At 54.2% G+C, this 21606-nt stretch overlaps 1 protein-coding gene across 16 annotated transcripts in view; it reads left to right on the top strand.

Moving 5' to 3' along the window:
• The window catches only part of CAMK2B (calcium/calmodulin dependent protein kinase II beta), a 145205-nt gene that overhangs the window by 107476 nt on the left and 16123 nt on the right, over positions 1 to 21606 (top strand). For 9 of the 16 annotated variants that reach the window (XM_054017956.1, XM_054017947.1, XM_054017950.1 and 6 more), the window contains 3 exons: positions 10117 to 10157; positions 10571 to 10642; positions 20342 to 20386. In XM_054017956.1, the coding sequence (XP_053873931.1) occupies positions 10117 to 10157; positions 10571 to 10642; positions 20342 to 20386 (158 nt within the window). The remainder of the gene's footprint in view (positions 1 to 10116; positions 10158 to 10570; positions 10643 to 20341; positions 20387 to 21606) is intronic. The other 7 variants (XM_054017957.1, XM_054017949.1, XM_054017954.1 and 4 more) reach the window with 3 other exon arrangements.

The following is a 21606-nucleotide window of genomic DNA, read 5'->3' as shown; positions in this document are numbered from 1 at the left end:
TTCCCATTGCGCTCTTCCATGGTCTGGGAGCACAAGGATCACTGGAATGGGAAGCCTGGCAGGAGGCATCTGTCAATCACAGGTGCCTTGGGGCTCAGCAGTGCTGGGGAAGGAAAAACAGAGCCTGTGTTAAAGGAAGTGTTGGGGAAAGACGCCTGAGCATGCCGGGGGCTGTCTGGAAGCGGCTGGGCTGACTGGCTAGTCTAGTGAAAGGAGATAGTTGGAGATAAGGGAGAGCTTATCCATATGGAGGGTCTGTGGGCATTCAGACAGGCTCCCCCCCTCCCCCCCCCCCGCCACCTCCATCCCAAAGGGTCTTCCTTGTGAATGCTGGCTCTCTGCTTGCCACGGCCTCCCGCCCGCTCCTCCCCCTGGCCTCACCTTGAACTTGGTGAATGATGCATGAGGTTGTGTGACCCCAGTGCATGGGCCAGAGCCTTGTCTGGTTTTATCTGTCCACCCAAACCGGAGGTTGGGCTCTTTGCTTTGTGTCCGCTGGTGCCAGCCCTGCATGCAGGAGACTGATCTGCATGGCAGTGACAGAAACTGACCCACCCGAGCTTGTATTAATGTCTGTGCAAAACTCCGGCCGGGATCCAACCAACAAATCCAGTGGAGAGAGCAGTGACTGACCCACGTGTCCCACTGTGTCTGGCACCGGTTATAAGCCCGTCCCCTCAGAGCAGACTGATGTCGGCATTGCCTTTCATCTGCTTTAAGGAGAGGCACCTGAATCTCTATGCAGACTTCAGTCCATAGGCATTCCCAATGTACGTGGGGCTGGAAGCTTGCAAGGAGAGAGACGCTGCCTCGGGTGGCTATGGCAGGGCTCAGAGGGGCACGTGGGAACAGCCGGTGACTATCTGAAAAGCAGAGGCCCGTGGGAGGGGGTAATTTAGGGTGACACCCAGGGGTGTATATTAGGGAGCTGTAATGAAATCGATTTAAAATTGATCCGGTTACACCCGAGACCCCCTGAATGAAGATGCACCTAGATTGCTGTCACTTGCCCGTAAACAGATTTTCTTGATGCGGAAAGTTGCTGTCACTCTCCTGACCCCGGGAACTGCCCCGCCAGCTCTGACAGCGCGCGTTTGAAAAGAGAAACGCCCCGATGGTTCAATGGCTGACACAGGAGCAGCTTCCAAACTCTCCTGCCCTGGCTGCGCCCTCTCTGGATCCACTTCCCCTCTGTCTGCTAGACGTTGTGTCAAAGTCACATTCCAGCCCCTTGTGGAGTCAGCAGCAGGTGGCTAGAACGGAGCGGAGCATGTCAGGGCTTTTCGTACAGCAGCACGGAGGACAAGTGAGCGAGTCACATGAGTTTCTCCACTGGGGGAAACAATCGGTGTTGCGCAGTGGAGAGGGGCCCGGGAGTTTGGAAAGGAGCGGTAGCGTCAGCAGAAATGGAGCTGCCACACCAAGAAGGGAGAGGTGGGGTTTCTGGCCTTGGCCTGGAGCGGGACTGGTGCTGCTTAGCTCGGCGTGGCAGAATAATAGATCTCTGGTCTTCACAAGAACATGGGCCAGGCAGATGGCGGATATTGGCCATAGAGTCACGGGCCAAGGATGACAAATGAACTAGAAGCAAGAGCGATGCCCACCCAGGAGAGCAATTGAAAGAGATACAAACAGGCCCTGAGCTTGCCACAGCAGAGAGCCCCCGTGGAGAACCTCCTGGGCTGCCTTTGCTGGCCACTGGACGATGTATTGGACTGATCACCAAAAGATGACCCGGAGCCACCCATGACCAGTGGTGCTGAATGGACAGCTTCAGCCCTGAAGCAAGTTTGGATCCTAGGTTACGTCCAGACTACCCGCCACATCGGCGGGTAGCGATCGATTTATCGGGGATCGATATATCGCGTCTTGTTAAGACGTGATATATCGATCCCTGAACGCTCTCCCCGTCAACTCTGGAACTCCACCGGCGCGAGCGGCGGTAGCGGAGTCGACGGGGGAGCTGCGGCCGTCGATCCCGCGCCATGAGGACCCAAGGTAAATCGATCTAGATTCATAGATTCATAGATTATAGGACTGGAAGGGACCTCGAGAGGTCATCGAGTCCAGTCCCCTGCCCGCATGGCAGGACCAAATACTGTCTAGACCATCCCTGATAGACATTTATCTAACCTACTCTTAAATATCTCTAGAGACGGAGATTCCACAACCTCCCTAGGCAATTTGTTCCAGTGTTTAACCACCCTGACAGTTAGGAACTTTTTCCTAATGTCCAACCTAGACCTCCCTTGCTGCAGTTTAAACCCATTGTTTCTGGTTCTATCCTTAGAGGCTAAGGTGAACAAGTTCTCTCCCTCCTCCTTATGACACCCTTTTAGATACCTGAAAACTGCTATCATGTCCCCTCTCAGTCTTCTCTTTTCCAAACTAAACAAACCCAGTTCTTTCAGCCTTCCTTCATAGGTCATGTTCTCAAGACCTTTAATCATTCTTGTTGCTCTTCTTTGGACCCTTTCCAATTTCTCCACATCTTTTTTAAAATGCGGCGCCCAGAACTGGACACAATACTCCAGCTGAGGCCTAACCAGAGCAGAGTAGAGCGGAAGAATGACTTCTCGTGTCTTGCTCACAACACACCTGTTAATGCATCCCAGAATCATGTTTGCTTTTTTTGCAACAGCATCACACTGTTGACTCATATGTAGCTTGTGGTCCACTATAACCCCTAGATCCCTTTCTGCCGTACTCCTTCCTAGACAGTCTTTTCCCATTCTGTATGTGTGAAATTGATTTTTCCTTCCTAAGTGGAGCACTTTGCATTTGTCTTTGTTAAACTTCATCCTGTTTAACTCAGACCATTTCTCCAATTTGTCCAGATCATTTTGAATTATGACCCTGTCCTCCAAAGTAGTTGCAATCCCTCCCAGTTTGGTATCATCCGCAAACTTAATAAGCGTACTTTCTATGCCAATATCTAAGTCGTTGATGAAGATATTGAACAGAGCCGGTCCCAAAACAGACCCCTGCGGTACCCCACTCGTTATGCCTTTCCAGCAGGATTGGGAACCATTAATAACAACTCTCTGAGTACGGTTATCCAGCCAGTTATGCACCCACCTTATAGTAGCCCCATCTAATTTGTATTTGCCTAGTTTATCGATAAGAATATCATGCGAGACCGTATCAAATGCCTTACTAAAGTCTAGGTATACCACATCCACCGCTTCACCCTTATCCACAAGGCTCGTTATCCTATCAAAGAAAGCTATCAGATTGGTTTGACATGATTTGTTCTTCACAAATCCATGCTGGCTGTTCCCTATCACCTTACCACCTTCCAAGTGTTTGCAGATGATTTCCTTAATTACTTGCTCCATTAAGATACTTCGACTTCAGCTACACTATTCACGTAGACCCCCCCCCCCCCAGTGTACACCAGCCCCTAGATCTGGGATCCTAGATCGGGCCTTGATAGGAAGCAATGGGTGCTGAATGCCCTGCTCCCCTCTTCTCCAGGGGGATACACAGCCTGTGACCCCTCCATTGCTGTCCCGCCTGGTGCCGCTCCCCCAGAAGAAGCTCTGGCTCTGGCACATCAGCTCGTTGTAGGTGTGGCAGGCAGTTGCTCCGATGGGTTAGGCAAAGGGTTGGCCCAAAGGGTCCCTTTGCACCTCATCTTACACACCATCCTCCAGGACATGGAGAGCGGCTGCAAGTGGCTTCTGGCCCCTCCACCCGTGAGGTTCATAGAATCATAGAATATCAGGGTTGGAAGGGACCTCAGGAGGTATCTAGTCCAACCCCCTGCTCAAAGCAGGACCAATCCCCAACTAAATCATCTCTGCCCCACTACCTGCTTTGTCCCCTTCCATCCCCTCTGTCTCCAGACAAGCCTCACCCACGGTGCACAAGGCTTCTTGTCATTTATGTTCACATCTCCCCTGCCCTCTGGGCGAGAGATCTCTGCCGGAGCACCCACCTTGCTGGCAGCCTCCTCAACTGTAGACAACGGGCCTGGCTTTGTCTCGCCTCTTCCTGCATCCGATCCCGTCATGGCAGGGTTGTAGCCCTCCAGAGTCTTCCCATTGTCTCTAATAATGAATAAGCCCAGAGTGTTGGGTTCTCCCTGCTGGCTTTAAGGTGTGAAGTCCTCTCTGGTTCTGCACCCTTCTCCTTTGGGGAACTGTCACGGTGCCCACTCTTGGCCCCGTGCAGTCCATGGGGGGAACCCCTTTCAGTGAAACAGCTCTTCTCGGGGGTCCACTCTCTCTCGGGGTCAGGCCCGCCACCTCCTGGAGCCGCACCTCTCTGAGCCTTAGCCAGGGCCGGCTCTAGGATTTTGCCGCCCCAAGCGAAAACAATTTTGGCTGCCCCCCCCCACCCGTTTTTTTCTTACCCCACCCCTGGCCCCGCCTCAACTCCGCCCCTTCCCCAAATCCCCAGCCCTGCCTCCTCCCCCCAGGCTCTCAAGCCTAGGAGGGAGGGAGGGAGAGGGAGAAGCAGCGCGTGCGCTGCGGCCACTCGGGGTCTCCCCCTCCCTCCCAGGCTCTCAAACCCGGGAGGGAGGGGGAGATCCCGAGTGGCCGCGGCGCACGAATCAGCTGTTTCGTGCGCTGTGGCCGCTCAGGATCTCCCCCTCCCTCCTGGGTTTGAGCGCCTGGGAGGGAGGGCGAGCAGTGGCGCGCGAGCGGCAGCAGCAGAGGTGAGTTAGGGCAGCCAGGGCACATTTTTAGGGGTGACATGGCCCACGCCAGAATGCCGCCCCTAAAAATGTGCCGCCCCAAGCACCAGCTTGTTTTGCTGGTGCCTAGAGCCGGCCATGGCCTTAGCACGTCTGTCTCTCGCCACGGGCTCCCTCAGGGAATCTACTCGCTTTGGACCCCCGGGGCCTCCACCCCCCCTCCCCGAAGGGGTTGATGCAACCTTGTTCTCTAGACCAGAGTGACTTTCAGCCAGCGTAAAACAGGAGGGTTTATTGAGCATTGAACACAGCATAGGAAACCCTCTGACCCTCAGGCCTGGCCTCCCTCAGCACAGCACATCCCAGTCTCCCCTGCATCCAGGTGGGCTCTGCCTGCTCCCCCTCTCCAGCCCAGAGCCCCCCTCTTCCCAGCTGGGCATCTGATCTCACCGGCCCCAGGCCCCGCCTCTGTCCATTGTCTTCTCTCCAGGTAAACAGGGTCGTCTGGGCCTCCTCTCCTCTCCCCCCTACCCCCAGCTGGAACCGGCTGGTTAGGTCATGGGGTCCTCTCTCCGCAGCCCATTGTCCTCCCATTGGCCAGAACTGGCTGCGACTCCTGAGCTGGGTCTCTGGTGAGGGTCGTCAGGTCACCAGTCGCCGGGGTGTCCCTCCTCCAGGCCATTGGCTGGGGTCCCAAGTTCCCTCTCCGGTCCTCTGTAACAACAAACTCCCTCTCCCCTCACCTCGTTAAACCAGTAACACCCAGGGACACTGAGTCCCACTCCCTCTGCGTGCAAACCATTGGAAAACCACGAAAAGATAAGAAAATCCCCCACTTTGTCACAGGAACGAATGCATCACCTCCCCAGAGCTCTATCCTCTGCCAATCCAGAGCCTCGGGAAACCAAGCTGCAGTCCCTCACTTTACACTCAGTTGGGCTCCCTGCCGGTCCAGGAGCCAGCCATAGCAAAGTGAAACGCCCAGGGGGCCATGAGAGATCTCAGTCTGCTGGCATCCATCTCCCCTCCCCTCGCCATGGCTACTGGGGATGAGCCCCCCAAACGGTTACTGGAGCATCTGGGCCAGTCTTGTAGGTAGGTCGTGCTGTGCCAGGATCTGTGAGTTCACATGATGAGACCAGGTCCCTCACCCTACACGTGTTGCGCAGGGCATCCGGCAGCTTGAACCTTGTGGACGGGCATTCCCAAGCGTGACTTTGGGAGTTAGGTTTGGAGAGCCCAGGGTCAAGCTGGGCTTTGGGGACCTCGTCCCCTGCTTTCCGGCTGGGTTACCAGTCAGAAGAGCTTTGAGGGTCCGAGCGTGACCGCTTTGCACGGCCAACTTCCTCCTCCGTGGGGATGGGAGCCCACTGCCAGTGGCACGTAGATGGTCTCTGAGGTTGGGTTCCCTCCCAGCGCACGCCATGCTTTCGTTTCTCAGCCAGGCGGCTGTCCCCTGCAGGAGGGCACCAGGATTGCCAGACGCTACTGGTACCGCCTGTCTGGATGCTCCCCACAGGGGGCTCTGCTGAAAGGTATGAAGGCAGCTCCCCTTCCCGATTTGCAAGGTTCTGCAAGCCCTGGAAGAGCTGCTCTTCTGTGTCATGTGGAAGAGTGACGGTTGACGAGGCAGGCACAGTTTACGTGCTTGGTGGCTTTGCTCTAGGGAGGCAGGGTGACCCAGGGGATGGGCCGCTCAACTGGGGGCCGGGACTCCTGGGTTCTGTTCCCAGCTCTGGCGTTGACTTGCTGGGTGAGCTTGGGTGAGTCATGCCTCCGCCCCTCTTCCTCCCTCAGCGAGGGATATTGACCCTCCTTAATAGCACAGCTGGAAAGTGCGAAGCTCCCTTGTTGTCAGGCCCAGCCGACCGGGCTGGCTTGCAGCAGAACCGACCATTCCACTCTCCAGATGCGAGGAATGCTCTGCCAAAGCCTGAGCTGAGACCTCTGTCCCCATGGGCATTGCACGGATGTCTCAAGTCCTCGAGACGCTTTCTAATCCTGGAGTAACTCATCCTCCAATCTTGGGGCGACTCCAGCTAGACCATCGCATAGAGCATGGCTGTGGGCCAAGCCTGTAGCCTTTTCAGCACAGTGTAGGTACTTGCGCAGTGCATTTTATCAAAGGCACCCAAACAGCTCCCTTCTGAGTCACAGCTGGCCGGATTTGCTGGCTGGGTGCCCTCCGTGGCTGTGTGCAGCCCAGGGACAGACGCTGTCAGCCACTGGATCCGTGCTGCAGAGCCAAGGAAAGCTACCAGCTACCTTTTGATCACAGCCTCTATTGCCAGGGCTAAAGAAGCTCTGCGTGGTTAAGGCCAGAAAGGACCATGACGATCATCCAGGCTGATCTGCATGGCGCAGGCCAGCGAATGTCATCCTGCGTTTATCCCGGTACCTCCTGGCTGCACCACGGCGGATCTTTCACAGGGGGTTGTCCCGTCCCTAAAGACTCTAAGCACCAGAGCGTCGGCCCCGTCCCTTGGAAAGCCCCCCAGTAACCCGCATTGTTACGAATGCGCCAGCGGCGGGAACAGCTGTAGTAGTTACGGCCGCGCTTACCGGTAACGCTTTCCCGTGGACCAGTCAGCAGCCCCCTCCCACGCACCCTGGGCTCAGCAGAGTGACAGGAAGCCACGGCAGGATAGATCTGTTGGGGGCATGCGCCCGCTCGTTTGAAATTGGCTGCATGAAGCAAAGCCAAATTGAACACCAGACGCTAGCAAGGATCACTTCAAACCCCAGATTGGGGGGGGGGAGCAATGTTAGGGGGTACTGGGGGGGGGGAATAGGGCCAATGTGCTTGAATGACAAAGAATTTGACTTCGGTGACACCGAGAGACACGATCCGGGGAGCGGAGAGCTGCCTCGTTCTGCCTTGTCGCTTTTCTGACTGTTGTGGCATTTTAAAAGGCTACTATCCACCCCCCACCCCCGCACCCTCATCAGTGTGACTGTGCTCAGGCCAGCTGTGAGTGGTAACTTCCCCTTCCCCGCAAATGTTGCACTCTGCCGGAATCAACACCTCTTTTTGTTCTCTTCTCTCCTCTGCCCTCCACTCCCTCCTTCTCCTCTCACCTGCCTGTCTCTCTCGCTTTCCTCTTCTGTACATTTCTCTCAGGTAAGCAAACTTTTCCCCGGGTTCTCTCCTCAGAGCTGGCTGGGGGATGGGAGGCAGAGGTGGCCGTGGGGCAGTGGGCCGGGAGGCGGCGCTCCCTGTGTTCCACCTAATCCCCGGGCCGTAGGGCGAGCGCCGATGCTCGGGTAGCGTTCAGAGTGGGTTTCTGTGTGCGAATGAGCGACAAACGGCACCAGTTAAAAGCCGGCAGATAGAGGCAGGTGGTGTGCAATCTGTCCCCACACACCACTCTGCCAGTGCACCTCGGTCTTGACCGGCAGCCCCTCTGTTTCAGTCCTAGGCTTACCACAAACAGCTCTGCCAGTGCCCCTCACTCCCGACCCGCAGGCCCTGCTACCCCAGTCCTGCCCCTCACCCCTGGCTCTGCTGGTGCCCCTCACTCCCGACCCACAGCCACCTGCTACCCCAGCCCTGGGCTCCCCACAGACCTGCCAGTGCCCCGCAATCTCAACTCACAATCCCTTTTTATCCCAATCCTGCCCCTCATCCCTGGCTCTGCTGGTGCCTTCAATCCTGACCCTATGTCCCTGCTATCCCAGCCATGGGCTCCCCCCACAGCCCTGCTGGTGCCCCTCAATCCCAACTCACACACCCCTTTTATCCCGGTCCTGCCTCCTGCCCCTGGCTATATTGGTGCCCCTCACTCCCAACCCACAGCCCCCTGCTATCCCAGCCCTGGGCTCCCCACAGCCCTGCCAGTGCCCCTCAATCCCGACTCACAACTTCCTTTTATCCCAATTCTGGCCCCCATCCCTGGCTCTGCCGGTGCCTTCAATCCTGACCCCATCCCCCTGCTATCCCAGCCCTGGGCTCCCCACACAGCCCTGCTGGTGCCCCTCGATCCTGACTCCCAACCCCCGGCATATCCAGCCCTGGGTTGCCACATCTCTGCCAATGCCTGTCATTCCAGACCTGCAGCTCCTCTGCTCTCTCAGCCAGGGCTGGTTGACACAGGACAGTTGTTGGCTATTCTGAATGCAGATTCAAACCCAAGGAGGGGCGGGGGGGTGGCGAAAGAGCAGGTAGTCAGGCCCAGAGGGGACAGCGGGGAAGCTGGCAGCACAGCCTAGCATGCTGGAGACCACAGGGCAGGAGGGCTGGGCAGGGCAGTGAAGACAGGACCCAGAGCACAGCAGGTGCTGCGGGTTCCAGGGGTTGCTTCCTGGAGAGCGAGCTTCTGCTGTTTGGACCCCACCGGGGGAGGGCCATGGACACCAGGCTGTGACACTCAGGGGGTTGGGAGCCCAGGCAGTGCGGGATAGCGGTTAGAGCAGGGGCTGGGCATCATCTCTGAGTTCTAGTCCCAGCATAGGTTTGACCTTGGGGAAGGACCTTAACCCCTGTGTCTCCACGTGCCCCTCTAGGAGTGCAGGCTGACACCCCCCCTCCCCCAGCCTGCCTGGTGGGCGCATGGTGAGATCGGGGGCAGGGGAGGAAGTGCTCTCAAGGAGCGAAATGAGATTGTGCCAAGTTCTGAGAGCGCCTCAGTGCCGTGCTGCCCAGTGGGCATCTCCTGGCCGGAGGGGCAGTAGTGGCTGGGGACTGGCTATTGGAGGGCGTGATCCTGCGTGGGAAGGGTTGGGGCAGAGGAAGGACCACTCAGCTGTCAGCTGACTGGCTGTGAGGTGGCGAAGCGCTGAGCCGGCTGGTGTGAGGGCAGGGGAGAAGGGCCCTGGGGACGGGGGTGAGGGTAGATCAGACTGGTGCAGAGGGCGAACAGCGGGAGATCACGTGGAGGCAGCTGGCGCCCTCTGCCCAGCGCCTGCGTTTAGGAACCAGGGAAGGGACTAGTGAAAGGTCCAGCTGGGAGGAGACATTCTGAGTCAGTGGGTTTCTAGCGGCACCTGCTGGCCAGCGGTCACGACAGGTGCTGGGGGAAGAGAGCAGAGACCCCAGGGCTGCCCCACTTAGGAAGGTTTGGAGGGTTTCTCTGGGGCGACCGAGGGGGCATCATTGCCAGAGCCGAGCGCTGTCCCAGAAAGCCTGCCCCCAGCTCTGCTCGCGTGTGCGCTGGCCAAACTTGGGCCTGCCTGGGGCAGCTCTGCTGAGCAGGGAAACCGAGGGCATGCTGCCCTCGCACGAAGGGAACAGCCGCCAACGGGGCCGACCTTTCTGAGTCCCCATCTCGTATTCCGCTCAAGCCGGTGAAGGTGGGGGCTCCCTGGGTGCAGGAGGCTAAGGGAAGGAGTGGCGCTCCCCTTCTGCGTTCGGGCGTAACCCATCAGGGTTTGGGTTTGAAGCGGCCTCTCTCCGCCCCTCAAGGGCAGGCGGCAGCACGGCGGGTCCTGGCGAGGGGGGAACTGCCACTAACCCTGTCCTTTCCCTCCCCATGCAGCAGCTAAGAGCTTACTGAACAAGAAGGTTGATGTTGGCAAGGTGAGCAGCATGCTGGGGCTGCGGAGAGATCGGTTTTAGATCCCGAGGCCGGTGGGAAATGATGCCGGCGGTACAGGCTCCTGTCAGGCCAGTGCTGTGGCGAGCTGGTGCCCGCCGCTTGCAGCTTCTGCCTGGCCCGGAGCCACGACTCGAATATCCGAAGTCTCTCCCAGGCCAGGAGGGCTTTGCAGAGCTGCCCATACACAGTTCCCCTGTGTCTCACCCACATCTGGGCCTTCTCTGGAGCCCTGGATGCACGCCAGGCACTTGGCTTTCCTGCTCATGTCCGCCTCGGCCTGGCCACTTAATGCAGGGGATCCATGCTTGCCCCGTAGGGTTGGGAAGGTGTGTGGGGGGTGGAGGGGAGCATGGGCCACCAGGCCTGTCTTTCAGGGTGCGTTTCTCCTTTGCAGCCGCAGACGAACAGCAGCAAAGGCAGCGCCGGGGTCACCAGCCCGAAAGGAACCCTCCCTCCGGCTGCACTGGTATGGCTCTCGATCTGTTCTGCTGCCCCTCCGCTTTCCCAGCTGTCTGCGAGCCACCCGGCTCTGGGGAATTGAGTGGCAGTCCCTGCTCATGTTCCCCCAAAACCTCCTGCACTGGATGTGGGCTCTGCATGGCCAGGAGCGGGCACTGCTACGCACGGCTCTGGGCCATGTCTGCCGGGGTGAACCAGCTGCCCGCGTGTGCGCAGAGGGTGCTGAGCACACAGTCCGGATGGGGCAGGGCCAGCGTGCAGGCAAGTGGGGCTGAATTGGCCGGCTCCAAGCCCAGCCCTGCTCTGAACGCCTCCGTGGACACAGACCCACTTCTTTCCACGCTGCCCTCCTTGAGCTAGGGCCCTGCCACGTTCCTGTGGCAATCCAGCCAGATGGGGAGGGCTGCATGTTCCTGCTCACAAACAACAGAGGGGGCTTCCTGCCCCTCTGCATCACTAGCTCGGCCAATGGCAAGTGCCAGGGCCTGCCCCACCCGGCTGGGCTCCCTGCCTTCGGCCCCCGTCCCTGGCCCGACTGTGCGGCGAGTGCCAGCCCCAGAGCAGACCCCGCAGAGGACCAGTCACAGTCGAGACCAGTCCGCGGGCAGCTGGCCCAGAGTGCGATGGGCAGACAGTGGCCTGACCTTGGTAAGTGTGTGGAGCCCAGGACCGTGCCCAGCCCCAGGGATGGTAGGACAGGCCTGGGGAGAAGGGTGCCGGGCCTCACCTGGGGAGCAAGCTGTTCCTGACCCAGGCCTTGGCCTGGGACAGCGAGCGTCCCAGGAGCTGCTCTAGCCCTCCCGGAGCTTCCCGTGACCCAGGCAGGGTGAGCTGTGTTCACTTCTACCCAGGTCCAGACACTTCCCCATTCAGCGCGGGGCCCCGGCTGCCACCCCGGGGCTAGTGCCAAGGGGGCTGAATAGAAGGGGCGGGGGAGATGCCGCTGTTGGCAATCGCTTGAGGCAAGGCCGAGCCGGGAGGGCAAGGCCGACGCAGCATCCAGCAGCCTGCACGCAGGTCTGGCTCCGTAGGGCTACCCAGAGCCCTGATCTGCAGCCAGCTGCTCCCTCTGGGGCTGGGAGTCACAGACAGGCCGGAGCAGGAGGTCACTCTGGGCTCCATTAAGCTGTAAACGAAGCAGGGAGAGGCAGTAGCCTGCTGTACGGTCCAACACCCCGGGCCTGAATCCCGGGGACAGGCCTCAGAGACTGAACAGGGCTGCAGTGAGGGGAGGCTGCCTGGGCAGCCAGCCACTCCGAGGGCTTGGCTCTCCCTCGTGCAGTCATTTAGACCAGTGCCAAGTCTGCTGCGGCAGCGTCTTACACCTAGCTTGGCATCTACCCAAGGAGCAAAGTGCTGGAGGCTCGGGCTACCAGATTTAGTATCCTTGGCAGAAACCTTTAGGGAGCAAAGTCCCTTATAAGTGAGTGCAATGCGCAGGCCTTTGCGTTTAGGCCGTCCCATGGAGTGGCCTGTTTCTCCTGTTTCTGTGCCCCTGCTCTGCCCAGCCCTGGAATAGTTTTCATTGGTACCCCTAGCACGGATCACGTCCACTAACATGCCTTGAAATTCTAGTGCAGACAGCACACACCCGTCTGTTCCCAGTCACGCTTAAGGGCTAACCCTTCATGGCACATCTACACCCGAGTTTACAGTCACGCTAGTGTAACACTCCCAGCGGTGACGCAAGAGCATGATACCAAACGCAGGGCAGACTGTTAAACACCAGGGCACAAACCCCGAACGGGTGGTGAGTTCTATGCTTAGATTTCACCAACCAGTGCAATCTCCTCCAGTGCTATAACAGTACCCCTGGGGTATGTCACTCTGTCTCGCCACCCAGGTGAGTGTATCTCTGTAATCGACGGACCCTTCCTTCCACCAAGAATCACAGCGATATTCAGGTTATCCCCAGTCCCAGTCACTTGCCACAGGTCAGTTGCACCTTAGATCTCCCACCACAGATGCTTGTAGCCAATCCTGAAGACTGATTAGGTAGGAAAAGGAAACGAGAGAGTTATGTACAAGGGCAAAGCAAGTGAACGTAGGCACACGTGTGAGTTACAGTCGTAGGGTTCAGAAGGTGATACAGGCTTGTGATGAGAGTTAGTCACCACTGGAGAGCCTCCTGGTGGCCATGTCTGGGGATTAGTATTTTTCAGGTCACGATCCCTTTCTGACCTCGCTCTCCTGGACTCACCGTGTGACTCAGCCCTCCGGCTAGGTCATTAACAGTCCTACCCTTGTAGGTTTCAGAGTCCCACTGGGTCAGCTGTGCATGTGCCGGCTCCAGGGCCAGGCCCTCTGCCGCTTCCCCAGCAGTTGGTAGGGGAACCCGGGCCCCCCACTACTCCGGCTTCCAGACCAGGGACTCTGAGTCTAGCAACTGCCCTCTACTTGATCCCAGATCCTGTTGCTATTTCCCTGGACTCTTTTCTGCTCCCCTTCTCCATCTTCCAGCCCTCTCCTCTGGGCTTGCCTGCCCAAACTCCAGATTACGTTCCCTGCAGCCCTCTTCTGTTCTATCTTTTTCTTCTCCTCTTGTTTTATGCTTCATCTTCAGACGTTCTCGCATCATCAAAATCCTATGTCCTCCCCCCTAGCCCAGTATCCTTCGAAAAGCGAAGTGATTCTCTTTTACGGCTGCCCCACTTTCCCGGCGCCCTCACCAGTCCTTTCCGACGATAGTCTTTCACCTCGTGGCCTCTCAGTTCTTGAGAAAGAATCTTTTTGTGTAATACTCCCTGCGTTACCACAACAGTTTCTCAGCTGGGTCTTAGACTTTTGCATGCGTCACAGAGCACGTCTTTGTGCTTGTTTCGTAAATATAAATTACCATTCGGGTCACAGCGAGCTGTTTGAAGAACGGAAGTAACCATATTCAGAGCTGTCGTAGCTATTAATAGACCATTATCCTCAAGTTGAGGACATAGTTCATGGAACCGTTGTCCTTTTTCCTCTTGGAAAAAGTACTTCCCGTTCCTTTGCAAGTTCTCTCTTAACCAAACTTTTGAAGTCCTGTTTTCTCAACCTCCTCACTTTGTAAGGCAGTTTTTGTGGCTTTATCTGCTATTTCATTGCCCAGTGTCCCGACACGCCCTGGAATCCAAACTGTTACTATATATATACACCCAATTGTGCTATCTCCATAGTTAAGAACAATATTTCATTGAATAAGTCATTCCTGCTTTCCAAGGCTTCCTTTCTAATCGCTGTTACACCCAGTAAAGAGTCAGGTAGGATAACAGCCATAGCTGAGCATACAGCTTTTCTGCAGGTCAGTGCCAACAGTACACCCATCAATTTGGCCATCAAACGGCCACAGAATTGGCTAGGCTCCTAGATCTCTTAATTCCAAATTCGGGGATATAAAGGCCATTCCCACTCTGCCCGTGCTGTTGTCTCTGGAACCGTCAGTAGAGCTTTAGCAAAGCTGGCCCCATTTGCTATGTATAAATTCAGAAATCTTAGTCGTCATATTTGATAGCCCTGCTCATCCTTATGTTCTTATCATTCCAGCTCCACAACCGTCCAGCAGTAGGTGGATTTCCCAGGACTAAAGATTTTAATTTCCTCCAGACCTTCCTTTTCACCCAAGTCTTTTACTCACCTTTTGACCCTGGGAGTTTGTGGCATCCACTTACTTTCTTCTCTACTTAATTCCCAGCAGTCCTCGTCTATTCATTGAGTACTTTGATCTTCTCTGTTTCCATTAACCTTCGCCCAAAATGTGAAATCTAACAATTTCATCCTTCCATTTATAGGCATTTCTCCGGTTGCGACCTGCAGCCCACACAACGGAATCGTGATATTCACACCACCTGTGAATTGCAGGGCTTGGGCTCAGCTCAGCTCTGATTGTTCGAGTGTTGAGTTAGAAGTGGAGTTAAAGGCTCGGCATACCCCAAGCATTCCCAACAATTCTTTGAAGCAGATTCATCCTAGCTTTACATTTAATCTTGATATTACCTAGGTGACCCTTCCAAGTGAGCTTGCTGTTGGACATAACTCCTAAGAATGTCAAATGTTGAGCTACCTGTATTTTTTCTATACAGATAAGCCCCTTTGTTTTCAGTTTAAACCGATTTTTATCGAAAAAATCCCGGGTTTTACAAAAAATATTATTCTGTTTTTTCTGATGCTCACCCTACTTTTGTATCATTCAGATATATAAAAAATAACTTGTTTTATTAGGAAACTACAATACATTGCATGAGATCTATTGTTTTCTTAACCTCGGAGGTGGCATTGTGTTTTGAGTTCTGTTTTAATTCTGCACCAAACCACACTGATGAACGGAAGTCAGAGCATTAATCTACTGAATACTTTCCCCCACATCCCCTGTCTTTCCATCCACCAAAACAAATCCCGATATTTACCCAGAAAAATTATTAGTAGTTTTTTGCACTGATTTTTGCCTGTTTTTGTTGTTGTAATAAACACTGTAAATTCCAGGGGGAAATTAAATAAAACAAAAGCTGAAAACAACGGGCCCTATCTAGAGAGAGAGAGAGAGAGAGACAAGTTCTGTTCCTCCCCAGTCTTCCTCTTTGGGACGATCTTAGCTTTAGCAAGTGAGAACTTAAATCCCCGCATATCTCCCCGTTTTGAAACCACATCCCCCTCGAGCGTCTTACTGGTTCTCTCCACAGCTATCGGAAGCCTTCTATGTTGGGTCTATATCGCACAGTCATCCCCAAATCAGATAATAACTATTCCTGCCTGTATACTCCCCAGGGGATCATTAGTCATAAAGTTAAACGGGGTTGAGCTGATAACACCCCCGGGGGAGAGCCATTAGTTCATTTATAAAGATTTGACAAAGCTGCCCCCATCTTTACTTGTATGGTTCTTCTATTACTTAAGTAGTCTCTTACCCGCTTGACCCTTCTTCTTCTTATTCCAATTGTGGCTAGCTTCTACAGCAAGCCTTCCCTCCACAGCGTGTCCTGCTTTCTCGGTGTCCAAGAAGACAGCTGTCAGAAACGCTCTGTTCCTCCTGGGGGGTTGTATTTCTCTTTTTAATCTTACAGTATGATCAGCTGTGCAGCTTCCTTTCCCGAGACCTCTCTGTACACAGTGCATAATTTCGTTTTTTCCCCAAGCATGCTACTAAGCTCTCATTTTTCAGTCTTTCCTTAATTTTGCGGAATAGATCGACGCATCAGGTCTCGTGTGTATTTGGGCAGGTTTTCCTATCAATATAACCACTGCTTGCTTCCATTCGGCCGGTAGTATTCCTCTTCCCAGAGATTATTATATAATTTAAAAGAAACTCTTATGCTGCCTTCCAGTAGGTGCTTAAGCATTGCATTACATATGGTATCTTTATATAGGGCTGTAGTTTTGCTCTTGTCTATTAGCTTTTTTGAGTTCCAGTATGCTGAAATTTTCATTCACTGTGTCATCTTTATATTACAGTTTTCTTCGGCAAACATTCTTTTGGGTTCACAAAACTCTTTGCTTTGCTTTGTATCACTACTAGCTTTTTGGAACTCTTTGGCTAAAATGTCCGCTTTTTCCTGAGTCAGAACATTCAACTTTATCATTTACTCTAAGTCAGGGTCTAATCTGTTTTTGTTCTGTATCCCATTCATTCGTTTATCTCTCTCTGAAGCCTTGGAATCTTTGTTCAATTTCCCATAATACTTTCTCCAAATCTCGCTTTGCCTTTCTAATAGTTCTTTGTGCCACTGCTTTACATCATTTATAGTTCATTAAGTCCTTGCTATTCATTGTACTTTTGGCTTGTTTGTATGACGTATTGCTTTCTTTAACTGCACTTGACAATCTTCATTCCACCAGGGAACTGAATTTTGGAGTTTGTGGTAGTTCAGTATCTTACATATAGCTAGATTGGTTGCTGCTACTGCTCCTTTTATTATATTATCATGAAATTCCTCTAGATTATCACTTACACAATTGGTACTCGGATACTCAGCACACCTACCCTTAAAGCATCCCCACTTTGCTTTTCTAAGCCTCCAGGTAGGAATTCCTTCAGTGTTTTCAACGTTACCTTGGCCTTGATATGTAATTAGCGTAGGCAAGTGATCACTTCCCATTCCATCTTCTTTATAGTTTCCCAGCTGCATTACTTTGCCATATTGCTTCTTGCAATTCCCAGATCGAAACATGAAAAAGTCCCATCCACCAAATGAAACCTTCAGAATTGAGCAATACCAGGTTGGGCGTATCAGTGAAACTGTTTTATAGTCCGTTTTCCTGCTTCCCCATAATTCACTATGGCTAGTAAGGTCTCCACAAGTAATATACAGGCTTTTGACACCCTTAACTAACTCTTCCAATTCTAGATTGTCTTGTTTTTTTATCTGGGTTGTAAACATTATAGATTTGTATGAAGGTGGAGGAATCTCAACAGTATTGTACTCAAAACATAAGTTCTGCACATCGATACCAACATAACTTAGACCTTCCTCCTCTTGTCATTTCTCTGTCACGGCTGATTACATCATATCCTGAAAGCTTAAACATGAGTTTTCTCACTAACCATGTTTCTTGGACACATATCTCATCAGGGTTGTGTTCTGTTTCAAACCCAGTTTTCTGTCATTCCCGGCCATGTGTTATTAAACTATGTGCGCTCCAACAAAAAAATGCTGTGTTGTTTAAACTACATTATTACCTTCATTTAAAATTGCATGTATGTGGTCTACCGAGAGATTGCCCATATGCAAATACTCTTCTATCAGGAGGTAGCCGTGTTAGTCTGTATCCACAAAAACAACAAGGAGTCCGGTGGCACCTTAAAGACTAACAGATTTATTTGGGCATAAGCTTTCGTGGGTACAAACCTCACTTCTTCAGATGGTAAAAACCTCACTTCTTCAGATGCATCTGAAGAAGTGAGGTTTTTACCCACGAAAGCTTATGCCCAAATAAATCTGTTAGTCTTTAAGGTGCCACCGGACTCCTTGTTGTTTTTGTAAATTCTTTTCTGTCACTTTGGTTATCATTTTTAATCTTTCAGTCATCTTCTTCCCTGTTCTGTAAACTACAATCAATCACGTTGGTCATAAATGCTATCAATTTCTCTTTGCCTGCAAGCCGTGTGTCTTCATCTATTCCCCTTATATCATCTTCCCTCCCCTGAACTGCGTGGTGTTGTACCAGCAGCTCGTTTTCCTCCTCCTCCAAATTCCGATGTGAATATTTTTGTTAGGATGTTTTATGGATGGTTTTAATTTTCTGTCTCTCCCTAGCTTGTTCTGCGGCCACACACCCTCCGTGTGCTGCGCTGGGTTTATAACTGCCACATTGTAGTTGTGTTCTTCCCCCGCACTTCTCCACATTTACCGCCCCTCATTTTTCCCTGACAGGCAGCAAAGGGGCCGAGGTATGTGGTTTAACCCAGCAGAGTTGAGTTCCTATCAGGTAGCGTTGCAGCTTTAAATGTTACTCAGACAGCTGTGGATGGCTTCTGGTCTCCCCCTCTCCTGCTAATCAGCACTGGATCCTCCCCATCCCCTTTTTAATTACATCCTCAGCCATGCCTAGTGGAACCCTGCACGTTACCCCTCTTGCTTCTAGGGTGACCAGATGTCCCGATTTTATAGGGACAGTCCCGATTTTGGGGTCTTTTTCTTATATAGGATCCTATTACCCCACATCCCCTGTCCCGATTTTTCACATTTGCTATCTGGTCACCCTACTTGCTTCTGTCACAAACTTAGGTAGCTGGCAAATTACTTTCATTGCACATAAGATTCTCGTTTTAAGAAGTTTCTCAGCCTGTTCCTCATGTGTACGTTCTCCTACTAAATGGCCACCCTGCCGACTTTGAGCTCATCCTAGCTCTCTGATACTGCGCCTAATCCTTCTGCTGTTTTCAAGGGATTAACAGCTCCCAGCGTCAGTGTAAGATGTCGATCCTTTTCCTTACTCATGTTTCCATCCCCGTCTGCTCCCTCCCCTTCAGAGACAGATCTTTCTATTCTTCCCAATCTGAAGCTGTTCGTCATCCTTTGCTGCTTCTCCCTCTCAGCCTGGATTCCAGCTCTGTTCAGCCAGCCAGCCGCCGGCCCAAGCCCTGGCTCTCACCCTACCCGGCCAGCCCTCTTCTGCTCCCAGCTTGCTGGCTTTATACCAGCCCAGCCTGCCCCTCATCATCAGTTAGCTTTTCAAGCTGTCCCCCGGGTGCTGCCTGACAGCCTGCTCTGCCCTGCGGGGGTGACACCCCATCGCAAGGCTTCTATAATCAGCAAGCACGATTTGACCTTTAGGGCTAAACGCAGCCTGGGGATCTCTTGCCGTCTGTCTAGAAACACCTGCCTCTATGCCCCGAGTCCATGCAGCATGGAGCTAACCCCAAACCAAAGGAATTAGGGCTTATCCCCTTCTTGCCATGTGCTCTGAGCTGTAAACTCAGCCGATGGGAGGAGTCTGCTTGCAAGACTCTTCTTCAGGGATGAGCAGAAAAGCTGCAAGGGTCTTGAGTCCTTTTGCCGATGATCTGGAAGTGGGGAGTTCTCAGTTGTACAACACCCCCCGCTCCCCGCCCCGTAGCCTGTCCAGTGTCCATGGAGCTCTGCTTTCCAAGGGGGCGTGACAATTTCTGTGGAAGAGCAGCCCTTGCACTCCGTCGTGTCCCTCTCCTGCATGGTGATTTGCACACTCCCCAAGGCTCACGATGCAGCCGCTCAAGTATTACATCACAGGGGGGACCAGGCATATGACAAGTGAGATTAGGCCAGGCAGCAGCTCACCAGCGTTCAATGGTCCAGACGTTTTCTGGTCATTCCAATACCTGTTTCATCAATATGAACCCACATGGGCGCCAGAGAGAGACTAGCTGTGTGGCTGATGAGACACGGGGACTTTGCCAGCCTCCCAGGTAAGCGCATAGTAAAGTTCCCAGACGCAAGCCCATCTCGCGACCCCCCCCCCACTGTGTTCTGGCAAAGGTAAGAGCTCTGTGCCGCCGACCTGCAAGCCCTTGGGTGGCGAGAGAGGTGGGGGGCCACACATCCCGAACACAAGGCTGCAGGAAAGACAATCCCCCAGCTGGACCCTTCCCCTCTGGCTGGACCCAGGCTGCTTCAGGGCTGAGACCTGGGCTGGCTGATGATGGCTGAGAGCGCTCCCCAGAGACAAGCGCATTTAAAGGGCCATTCCTTCCATGCTTGGGCAACTAGCTGCCTTCCCGCTGGCATCTGGAGCAGGGCACCCCTTCCCTGTGAATGGCGCTGGCCTTGCCCTCGTGACCGCTCTTGAGCTCATGGGGACTTGCAGGGCTCCCTGGTGCCGCCTGTATCGGGGTGCTGGCAGCCCTGCCTCCTTCCTGACGTGCCCCCCGCCTCAGAGGGCTCTGATCCAATTTCAGCTTCACGCTCTCCATTCCCCCCACCTCGCCTAGATGCTCATGCCATGGCTTGGGCTGTGATTCGGTTTCATTCATGGAGATCCAGCCCCAACCCCCAAACCCCGTTTCTCTCTTCCTGGTTTACTCTGCCACTCTCTGTTTTTTTAATCATTTGCCTTTGGCTGAACTAATTACTTTTTGCTTTTCTCCCTCCATCCTCCCCCCCTCCCTGCTCTCTTCTGGGTCTGTCCCCCCTCCGTCTCCCCCCTCCCCTTCACGTTCTTGTCACCGTTTTCTGATCCGTCTTTCCCTCTCTTCCAACGACTACTGTGTTTTTTCCTTCCTTTCTGTCTCTCTTCTCTTTCCTCTGTCTCTCTTCCGTAGGAGCCTCAAACCACCGTTATCCATAACCCCGTGGACGGCATTAAGGTACTGCTGCCTGTCTTTCCGTCGCCCTTGGCCCAGTTGCGATCTTGGCTACGTTCTGACACAGCTGTGTGCTCTCACCTCTGGGGACAGAGCCTGGGCTCAGGCTTTTCCTCCTTAGTGTGCTCCGGTCTCTCTCTGGAGCGTAAGAGAACAGGAGTTGGGTGCCCCTTAGGGAGCTGTCCAGGGCAGCAGATTGGCCCAGCAGACGCGTCTGCAGGGCATCGGCCTCCTTGTAGAGCTCACAGGGAGGGAGCGTGGTCAGTGGGTGAGCAGTCTGGAGGGTAGACCCTGGCTCTTGGGGGGAACCTGGCCCCCAGTGCAGTCTGTGGGAGTTTTGTTGTTCGCTCCCACCCGGTCTCCTGCAGAATTGCTGCTAACAGCAAGTGATGACCCCCCCCAAGGGCTGCCCCTCCTCAGGCGCAAACGCCCCTGAAGTCGGGGGGCAGATGCCAGCTGGGGGCTCTGCCAGCTCCAGCCTTAGTATCTCAGGGTTCAGAGCCCCATGGGGGCAGTGGGCTCCGTGCTCGGAGCATGCACTGGCTGCCTCTCGGAGGGTGTATTGCTGTGCATGCCGCTCCACGTGCTCCTCACCCCACAGCAACAGGCCTAGAGCCATGTTTGTGGTCGCAGAACCGGGGTTTGGGGGAGTCTGGCCATCCGGGGGTGAGGGGTTCGCTGGCCCAGCTGGAAGTGGGGCACTTGCTTGGTAAGGGAGGGGGTGGGGAGCCTCTGCTCTGACCCCAGAGGAGCCAGTCCAAGAGCAAAGATCCTGAGCTGGCTCCGAGCACAGCCACGGAGAGGCAAGTGAGCAGACAGCCCCAGAGCTGGGACTGGCTGAGGACTGACAAACTCCCTCCATGCCACGTTCATCCATTGCTCTCACACAGCCCCCGCCTCCGCCCCAGCCTGCATCTCGTCCTCACCCATTCTCCGCTGCAGGGATTGAGCGTCCCTTTCCATCCCCAACTTCCGACTCATTCCCTCGGCACATCTGACCATCCCCACTCCCCGGGGCAGGGGGCACAGGCAGAGCCGGGCGGGGAATAGGTTCGGCTGCAGTAGGGACAGATTCACAGTTTGCAGTTCCCTGCCCTCTGGCCCCTCCTGCCCGCTTGGCCCAGCTGTCTAGCACGGCAGCCTCCTGCCTCGCTGAGCAATGCAGTCGCAGCAGAGGGTATGCAGGATCGGGCCCTTAGGAGCTAATCCATTGCCCCAGCACT

Source organism: Malaclemys terrapin, chromosome 2, assembly GCF_027887155.1.
Source record: "Malaclemys terrapin pileata isolate rMalTer1 chromosome 2, rMalTer1.hap1, whole genome shotgun sequence".
Classification (NCBI taxonomy): Eukaryota; Metazoa; Chordata; order Testudines; family Emydidae; genus Malaclemys; species Malaclemys terrapin.
The sequence above is the reverse complement of the archived record's forward strand: the minus strand, read 5'-3'. Positions and strand labels throughout refer to the sequence as shown.